The sequence below is a fragment of the Cotesia typhae genome, unplaced genomic scaffold (assembly GCF_013202065.1).
Source record: "Cotesia typhae breed Kobodo isofemale line unplaced genomic scaffold, CoteBio_Ctyphae contig_48, whole genome shotgun sequence".
Classification (NCBI taxonomy): domain Eukaryota; kingdom Metazoa; phylum Arthropoda; class Insecta; order Hymenoptera; family Braconidae; genus Cotesia; species Cotesia typhae.
Window position 1 is genome coordinate 6,179,112 of NW_027423756.1, and position 9,537 is coordinate 6,188,648.

The 9,537-nt window shown below is 39.1% G+C and overlaps 2 protein-coding genes across 2 annotated transcripts; one reads left to right on the plus strand and one right to left on the minus strand.

Annotated features, from left to right (window-relative positions):
- Positions 1-38: 38 nt before the first annotated feature.
- Positions 39-8,659, plus strand: Tor (serine/threonine-protein kinase Tor). Its single transcript, XM_074247193.1, has 3 exons — positions 39-320; positions 391-7,721; positions 7,953-8,659. Exons 2-3 carry the CDS (start codon positions 400-402, stop codon positions 7,966-7,968), a joined length of 7,338 nt encoding a protein of 2,445 aa, XP_074103294.1. The 5' UTR covers positions 39-320; positions 391-399; the 3' UTR covers positions 7,969-8,659.
- Positions 8,660-8,717: 58 nt separating this feature from the next.
- On the minus strand, positions 8,718-9,414 carry LOC141530206 (cytidine deaminase). Its single transcript, XM_074247196.1, has 2 exons — positions 9,278-9,414; positions 8,718-9,130 (listed from the first exon to the last, which is right to left on the minus strand). The coding sequence occupies exons 1-2, from the start codon at positions 9,312-9,314 to the stop codon at positions 8,727-8,729; spliced, it is 441 nt and encodes a 146-aa protein (XP_074103297.1). The 5' UTR covers positions 9,315-9,414; the 3' UTR covers positions 8,718-8,726.
- Positions 9,415-9,537: the final 123 nt, after the last annotated feature.

The following is a 9,537-nucleotide window of genomic DNA, read 5'->3' on the forward strand; positions in this document are numbered from 1 at the left end:
TCCATGAAACGAAATGAAGAATTATAGAATTATCAAAGCAATTACCAACCGAGTAGCGAATAGGGGAAAAACTGGGCGAGTGAGTTGAGTTAGTTTGATTTTGATTTGATACTGCGCTAGTAGTATACTTATGTTAAAAACGATACAATCAAACATGTTTGATTAATATTTGTTATTAATTTATAAACTAAGTACGTTTTAAATTAAATAATTAATATAATTATTAATAAAAAATAAATATGACTGCTAGTTAAAGTATTAGCACTGTTATTAATCATACAATAGTACTTAACCTCAAAATAGCCTTTGTATTTTGTAAAGTAAGTATAATTATTAAATAATACTTTATTAATTTTACATTAAATTAATAAATTATCATTAATTATTTAGAATACAAAAATGACGTCGAGTTTAGTTCAACAATTTGTCCTGCGCTTAAAGTCGCGTCACGACTATGTGCGTAATAAAGTGGCTCGGGATTTGTGTCATTATGTCAAAACAGAGTTACGAGAATCATCACAGGAAGAAATTACAGCATTTATGGATGAATTTAATCATCATATTATCGAGATGGTCAACGGATCAGATATGAATGAAAAAAAGGGAGGAATACTGGCAATTGTTTGCTTAATTGGCGCTGACGTAGGAAACATCAATACCCGGACCATAAGATTTGCTAATTACTTAAGAAGTTTACTGCCTTCAGCTGATGTAGGTGTCATGGAACTTACAGCAAAGACTGTGGGAAAATTAGCATTAGTTTCCGGTACTTATACCGCCGAGTACGTCGAATTTGAAGTGAAACGAGCGTTCGAGTGGCTGGGAGGTGATCGGAACGAGGGAAAACGACACGCCGCTGTTCTGGTACTTCGAGAACTAGCTGTATCGATGCCCACGTATTTTTTTCAACAGGTAACGCAATTCTTTGACTTGATATTCAATGCAGTGAGGGACCCAAAAGCTGTAATTCGTGAAGGAGCAGTCGAAGCGTTACGCGCTGCTTTGGTGGTGACTGCTCAACGCGAGACAACAAAACAAATGCTCAAATCCCAGTGGTACAAGCAGTGTTACGATGAAGTAGTCGCCGGCTTCGAGGAGGTTTATAGTAAAGAACGAGGATACAATCGAGACGATCGTATTCATGGCTCGCTGTTGGTTCTTAATGAACTGTTTCGTTGTAGTAATATCCAGTGGGAAAGAGATTACGAATCTCTGATGGAGCGATTAAATTGCCCAACCCAGCAAGCTGATAACGACATTCTAGCTCTGATGCCACGATTAAAGACAATTATTGTTTCTAAGTGGTCGGGCTGTCCATCCGGTGATAATTTTCATCATACACAGCAGTCACTTCATTTACTGCATGAGTCAGCAGCTTGTCGACAGCTTATGCAAGAGCGACTCGATGATTTTTACAATGACGTCATGAACCAACGACATTCAAAAAATCCCCATATTCAACATTCACTGATGACTTGCTTACCACGACTTGTGGCTTTTAATACCGAAAAATTCAACAAAGAATACCGTCGAGAAACTATGAATTATTTATTAATGACACTAAGAGGTAGAGAGAAAGATCGACACGCAGCGTTCATGACAATCGGACTAATTGCAGTAGCTATTGGAGACTCAATTAAACCATATTTATCAAAAATAATGGAAGTTATTAAAATAAGTCTACCGTCTAAAGAAACACCCAGTAAAAAAAGAAGCGCACCCTTGGAGCCAGCTGTATTTATCTGCATCACGCTGTTGGGTTTTGCTGTTAAATCAACAATCAGTGCTGATATAAAAGACCTTTTGGACTCGATGTTGGCCACTGGATTGAGTCCCATCCTGACTACATCACTCCGCGAGCTAGCTCAAAATGTTCCGTCTTTAAAACCAGATATTTCACAAGGATTATTGCGAATGCTGTCACAGGTGCTGATGCACAAGCCGCTTCGGCATCCAGGAGCACCTTGGACAGCAACCAGTCCTATATTAACGACTTCCAATGAACCAACCGACGTTCCATCGACTGTTCTAGCTCTCCGTACTCTTGGAACTTTTAACTTCGACGGTAATCCTCTGTTACAATTTGTTCGCAGATGTGCAGACCATTTTCTTACCTCAGACCAGTTGGAAGTAAGATTAGAAGCTGTGAGAACTTGCTCGAGACTTCTCAGGCTTGCTTTAAACCAACCTGGGCCTACGGTGACTAAGACAGTCCACACTATTATTGAAAAACTTGTAATCGTAGGTATCACGGATATGGAATCAGATGTCAGGATTTCTGTTTTTACATCTTTAGATTCTTCATTCGATATCTACTTGGCTCAATCTGAAAACTTATCTTCTCTATTTATAGCGATGAATGATGAAGTATTTGAAATTCGGGAGATTGTCATCAGAACCACCGGACGTCTGAGCATAATAAACCCTGCACACATCATGCCCTCGCTTCGAAAATGTCTGATTCAGTTTCTGACCGAGTTGGAGCACTCAGGAATGGGTCGGAACAAAGAGCAAGCTACCAGAATGCTCGACCATCTAGTCGTCGGTGCGCCAAGATTAATACGCCCCTACATGGAACCTATTCTGAAGGTCCTTGTGCCTAAATTAAAAGAACCAGAACCAAATCCCGGTGTAGTGCTGGCTATTCTCCGTGCAGTCGGTGATTTAGCAGAAGTCAATGGTGCGGAAATGCAGCAGTGGATGCCAGAGTTGCTTTCAATCCTTCTTGAGATGCTAGTCGATGCAAGTTCACCAGAAAAACGTGGAGTTGCTCTCTGGGTCCTCGGGCAGCTTGTCGGTAGTACTGGACACGTTGTCAAGCCTTATATGCAGTACCCGACACTTTTGGAGGTTTTAATTAATTTTTTAAAAACAGAGCAACAGCCAATCATTCGCAGAGAAACAATCCGCGTACTAGGATTACTCGGAGCTTTGGATCCTTATAAACATAAAATGAGTCTCGGACAAATTGACAGTCAATTGGACACATTGACATCGATAGTCGACTCGAAAAGCGAACTGGAGAACAACCAAGATTTGACTACCAGTGAAATGTTAGTAAACATGTCTTCGTCGAGCTTGGAAGAATTTTATCCAGCGATAGCTATTGCAACACTCATGAGAATAATCCGCGACCCAACCTTAGCTCAGCATCACACGATGGTCGTTCAAGCAGTCACTTTTATTTTTAAAAGTCTTGGTATAAAATGTGTTCCTTATATTTCTCAAGTAGTACCAAGCTTCTTGAATGTCGTTCGAACAGCAGATGTTAATTTCCGTGAGTATTTGTTCCAGCAGCTTTCAGTTCTTATCGCTATCGTGAAGCAGCACATAAGAAATTACCTCGATGATACATTTAACTTGATTAAAGAATTCTGGACGATCAACAGCCCGCTGCAAAGTACTTTAATTAATTTAGTACAAAATATTGCCATAGCTCTAGGTGCTGAGTTCAAAGTTTACCTGCCTCATTTGATGCCGCAGATATTGAAAGTTCTCTATTCTGACAACAGCAAAGACCGCACTGTTACCGTGAAATTACTCGAAGCGCTTCAAACATTCGGTAACAATTTGGACAATTATATTCATATGGTTCTGCCGCCCATAGTAAATTTGTTTCACGCCTCAGATTGTCCAATAGTCGTAAACAGAGTCGCTCTGGAGACTGTTGATCAGCTAGCAGACACTCTAGACTTTTCTGAATACGTCTCAAGAATTGTTCGTGCAGCTGTGCGAACTATTGACCTGTGTCCGGCATTGAGAAACACCACAATGGATATGCTTTGTTCTCTAGTTATGCAACTCGGGAAGAAATTTCAGTACTTTATTCCTCTAGTACAGTCATACATGACCAAACACAAGATAAGTAATTCTCAGTATGATGTTTTGGTAGATAAAATACTTACCGAAACTTCAGTACCCGACGGAGATGACTATTTATTAATGAGACATCGTCATCCGCGAAACAGAAACCGAGATCTTTCACTTGCGTCTTCTGACATCACGACAATTAAATATTTACATGTTTCAGCGTCTAATTTACAAAAAGCTTGGACTGCGTCTCGCCGAGTATCTAAAGACGATTGGTTGGAGTGGCTGAAGAGTCTATCAATAGGTCTTCTGAAAGAATCACCATCTCCTGCTTTGAGATCATGCTGGGCATTGGCTCAAACTTACTCGCAGCTACCACGAGACTTATTCAACGCTGCTTTTGTCTCCTGTTGGACGGAATTAAACGAAACTTATCGTGCAGAACTGATCCAGACACTCCAGCAGGCGTTGATGGTACCAGACATTCCAGAGATAACTCAGACTATTCTAAACCTCGCTGAGTTTATGGATCACTGCGACAAAGGCCCTCTGCCTATCGACTACAAAATTTTAGGAGAGCGTGCGATGAACTGTCGTGCGTATGCTAAAGCTCTTCATTACAAAGAAGATGAGTTTCATAAAAGCAGAAATGGCGCTGTATTTGAGTCACTGATATCTATTAATAATAAATTGCAGCAAAAAGAAGCCGCTGAAGGTCTCTTGGAGTATGTAATGAATCAAAATAATCAGCAGGATTTGAAAGTCCAGGTACGCTGGTACGAGAAGCTTCACAACTGGGACAAAGCTCTGGATCTTTACAGCGAGCGTTTGGAGACTGATCCGTCTGATGTTGAGTCGACTCTGGGAAAAATGCGATGCTTGGAAGCTCTAGGTGAGTGGGGACAACTCCACGAGGTCGCGACACGCGAGTGGTCGAATCAAATCGACGATGCAAAACAACGAATGGCGCGAATGGCTGCAGCAGCTGCCTGGGGCCTAGGTCAGTGGGAGTCCATGGAAAAATATGTGGCCCTGGTGCCTAAAGACACCCAAGACGGCGCGTTTTATCGGGCTGTTTTGGCAATTCACAACGAACAGTATAACGTAGCTCATCAGCTGATTGACAACGCTCGCGATCTTCTAGACACTGAACTAACTGCGATGGCTGGTGAAAGTTATCAACGAGCTTACAACGCGATGGTTGAGGTGCAAAAGCTAGCAGAGCTTGAAGAAGTTATTCAATTTAAACTAGTGCCCGAAAGAAGAGCCACTATTAAGTCCATGTGGTGGGAGAGGCTTCAAGGCGGGCAAAGAATAGTTGAAGACTGGCAGAAGATCATTCAAGTCCATACTCTGGTAGTGTCGCCTCAAGATGATATGTACACATGGTTAAAATACGCCAGTCTCTGTAGAAAAAGTGGAAACTTGAAACTTGATCACAAGACTCTAGTGATGTTACTAGGCTCTGATCCTTCTAAGGCTCCAAAGGATCCGCTTCCTACAACGCATCCTCAAGTAACTTTCGCTTATTGCAAGCACTTGTGGGTCGCAAATGACCGCGAAGATGCTTACAACCAGTTGCTTCACTTTGTCATGAATTCCGTAAAATCTTTGAGCAATTCGCCGAGCAAACTTGACGAAGAACAGCTGCATCAGCACGAAGCTCACAGGCGACTTCTTGCCCGATGCTATCTGAAGTTAGGAGAATGGCTCGAAGCCCTGCAGGGCATCAACGAACACTCGATCCCCGCTGTATTGTCTTACTACGCAGCTGCGACTGAATATGACTCTTCTTGGTACAAAGCTTGGCACGCGTTTGCCTACACTAACTTTGAATCGGTACTTTTTTACAAGCATCAACAAGAAGAACCTGTTCCAGAAGTCAATGGAGTACGTAATCAGTCGATACCAAGCTCTCAGTACATTTCACATTTCACTGTACCAGCTGTAGAAGGTTTCTTTAAATCTATTAATTTATCCCACGGTAATTCTCTCCAAGATACACTGAGATTGTTGACCCTTTGGTTTGATTACGGACAGTGGCCTGAAGTTTACGACGCTATTATCGAGGGAATAAGAATGATTGAGATAAATACTTGGCTGCAAGTTATTCCTCAGCTTATTGCAAGAATCGACACGCCCCGAGCACTAGTCAGCCGGTGTATTCATCATCTTCTAATTGATATCGGTAAGTCTCATCCTCAAGCACTTGTTTATCCTCTAACAGTAGCTTCCAAGAGTGCAAGTCTTGCAAGAAAGACCGCGGCGAATAAAATTTTAAAGAACATGTGCGAGCACAGTCCAACTTTGGTATCCCAAGCGATTATGATAAGTGACGAGCTCATCAGGGTTGCGATTATCTGGCATGAGCTCTGGCACGAAGGTCTCGAGGAAGCCAGTAGACTTTATTTTGGAGAGAAAAATGTTGTTGGCATGTTTGAGACTCTAGAGCCGCTCCACACGATGCTTGAAAGAGGAGCACAGACTCTGAAAGAGACATCCTTTATCCAGGCTTACGGGCGTGATTTGATGGAAGCTCAGGAATGGTGTCACCGCTACAAAGTATCCAACAATGTCAGAGACTTGAATCAAGCTTGGGATTTGTATTACCATGTATTTAGAAGAATTTCACGGCAATTACCCCAGCTTACGAGTCTAGAGTTGCAGTATGTCAGCCCCAAGCTGCTTCTCTGCAGAGATCTCGAGCTAGCCGTTCCAGGAAGCTACATTCCAGGGCAATCGATTGTCAGAATCGCCAGCATCCACAGCTCGATGCAAGTTATCACCAGCAAACAGCGTCCTCGCAAGCTTTGCATCAAGGGATGCAACGGTAAGGATTACATGTTTCTTTTAAAAGGCCACGAAGATCTGAGACAAGATGAACGGGTTATGCAGCTCTTCGGACTCGTCAACACTCTTTTGCTTCACGATCCAGATACTTTCAGGCGAAATTTGACAATCCAAAGATACGCTGTCATACCGCTGTCGACTAACAGCGGCCTCATTGGTTGGGTTCCACACTGCGACACGTTGCATACCCTGATCCGCGATTACCGAGACAAGAAGAAAATTCTTCTTAATATAGAGCATAGAATTATGTTGAGAATGGCTCCTGATTATGATCATTTAATGCTGATGCAAAAGGTCGAAGTTTTTGAACACGCGCTAGAACACACCCATGGCGATGATCTAGCAAGGCTGCTCTGGTTGAAGTCTCCATCAAGTGAAACTTGGTTTGACCGGCGTACTAATTATACGCGTAGTCTTGCGGTGATGTCAATGGTCGGCTACATTTTAGGCCTGGGAGACCGACATCCGTCGAACTTGATGCTGGATCGTTTGAGCGGAAAAATTCTCCACATTGATTTTGGGGATTGCTTTGAAGTTGCGATGACTAGGGAAAAATTCCCAGAGAAAATTCCATTTAGGCTAACGAGGATGCTGATAAACGCGATGGAAGTCACTGGAATTGAAGGGACTTATAGAAAAACATGTGAATCAGTTATGTCTGTCTTACATCGCAATAAGGACAGTTTGATGGCTGTTCTTGAAGCATTTGTGTACGACCCGCTGCTTAATTGGAGGCTGATTGATAATAATGCAACTAAGAGTAAGCGATCAGACGCACAGAGTATGAATACCAGCAGCAGTCAAGAGCATGGAGATATTCTCGACTCGTTGAACTCTACTTTGCCGAAAAAAGGAGCTTTGAGTGCTGAAAGTACTAATGCTGATGTTAATCAACCTGAAGCGCTGAATAAAAAAGCCCTGGCTATCACCAACAGGGTGAGAGACAAGTTGACTGGGCGCGATTTCTCCCACGAAGAAACTCTCAATGTCAAGCGGCAAGTCCAGCTGTTGATTCAACAGGCGACTAATAATGAAAATTTATGTCAGTGTTATATTGGATGGTAAGTTTTTTTTTTTTTTTATTAATATTTTATTTTTATAATTAAAGACAAATTAATCTAGTTTATTTTTTTTTTCTATACTGAATTTTGTAATTGACAATATGAATTAATTTATGTAAAAAAATTTTTAGCTATGCGATTAATATCTTGATCTACTTATGTCTTTAATTATTCAATAATTCGTTTAGTAATAAGATGATTATTGTTATTAAATATTCATTAACGTTTCAGGTGTCCATTCTGGTAAGCTGATAATAACGATGTTTAATTATTATCAAGGATATTTGATGCTTGGGTCAAAGTGAAATTAAGGCTATTTTTAGACGGTCTTCTTATAAGAGACGTAAGTGAAAAAAAAATCATGTATTCAAAAATAGTAACGTTGTCTTCTTTTATAATTGGTTCTTAATTTTATTTAAAATTGAATAAAGCCGTCTAAAAAAGCTCTTGAATAAAATAAAGGTAGCCCAGTATTTGATTTTGTGAATATTAATTTTGGAATTCTTTTGGCTATTATAATTATTAATTCATAGAATTATGAAAAATTTTTATTATCTTATTGTTTAAAATTTTAACTATTGAATAGTAAATTTTACAATAATTTATAATAATTATAATTATAACAGCTAAAAAATTACCAAAGTTAGTGCAATAAAAATCAAACTGGGTGGATTATGGGATAAATTTATTAATGCACCGCAGAGATCATTGCTTCAACAAGTTTATAAAATTACCTCAACGATGTAAATATAAATTTTTTAAAATGCGTAAGCCTTCTGTATATAAATATATTTGTAATAACATAAGAACATTTAACATTGTAAATTAGTATATTGAAAACAAATGAAATAGTTATTATATTACAATTATTTAAAATAAAAAGTAAAATTCGTTTTTCTAAAACGGATAAGCTTTCAATAAAATAAAATGCTTAAATATTTGTTTTTATAATTTTATATGATATTTTGTTTAACTGTCAATAAAATATAAGAATTAAAATTAATATCAATTGATAGATTCGTTTAAACGAAAAGCCAGAGGTAATAAATCATTCACTGACGTATGTACAATTTTGGTCATTGTCGGGTCTGTCAAATAAACTGACATATCTCCAAATTCAGCAAGTGTTTGCCGACAAACTCCACAGGGCGAAGTAATTAAATTATTAATCATATCAGCGGCAACAGCGATTGCTTGAAATTTAAGTTTCCCATCGGAGATTGCTTTGGAGATGGCCGTACGCTCAGCACAAATGGTAGCGGAAAATGATGAATTTTCTATATTGCATCCGCAGATTATTGTTCCGTCGTTGCACCTTAAAGCTGCGCCAACTTTAAAATTACTGTAAGGTGTATAAGCCATTTTTCGGGCTTCAACGCTCTCTCGAATTAATTCTTGAGCGTCTTTACCTGTAATAAAATTAAATTGCTGGTTAATATCATTTAATAAATGGCGCGTAAAATTATATTAATTATTATTATTTAAATGTTAAGTACATTTATAAAAATAATTTATTTTTTATTATAATTTATAATTATTAAAAAAAGTTTATTTACCCAGACTTTCAATTTCAATAAACTTTCCAGCCGTCATATTATAAGAGTAAGTATTGATTTTGTTTTTTAAATGAAAGATATTATTATTTTACTTGAATATTTATTATTTTCTTGCAGAAACACATGGAATAACCAAGCAGTATGTTGGAGAGGAGACCCCAGACTTAGCTGATTAAATTGATAGTGAAGATATCTATATAGACGCGGTGAAAGTGAATGCAGCACTGCAATGAAGTCAAAACGTCGAGAGATGATGTGTT

Coding starts and splice junctions, on each gene's coding strand:
- Tor (XM_074247193.1), top strand. CDS start 400: ATGACGTCGAGTTTAGTTCAACAATTTGTCCTGCGCTTAAAGTCGCGT.
- LOC141530206 (XM_074247196.1), bottom strand. CDS start 9,314: ATGACGGCTGGAAAGTTTATTGAAATTGAAAGTCTGG. Junction 9,131..9,277: donor TATTGAAATTGAAAGTCTGG/GTAAATAAACTT, acceptor ATTTTATTACAG/GTAAAGACGCTCAAGAATTA.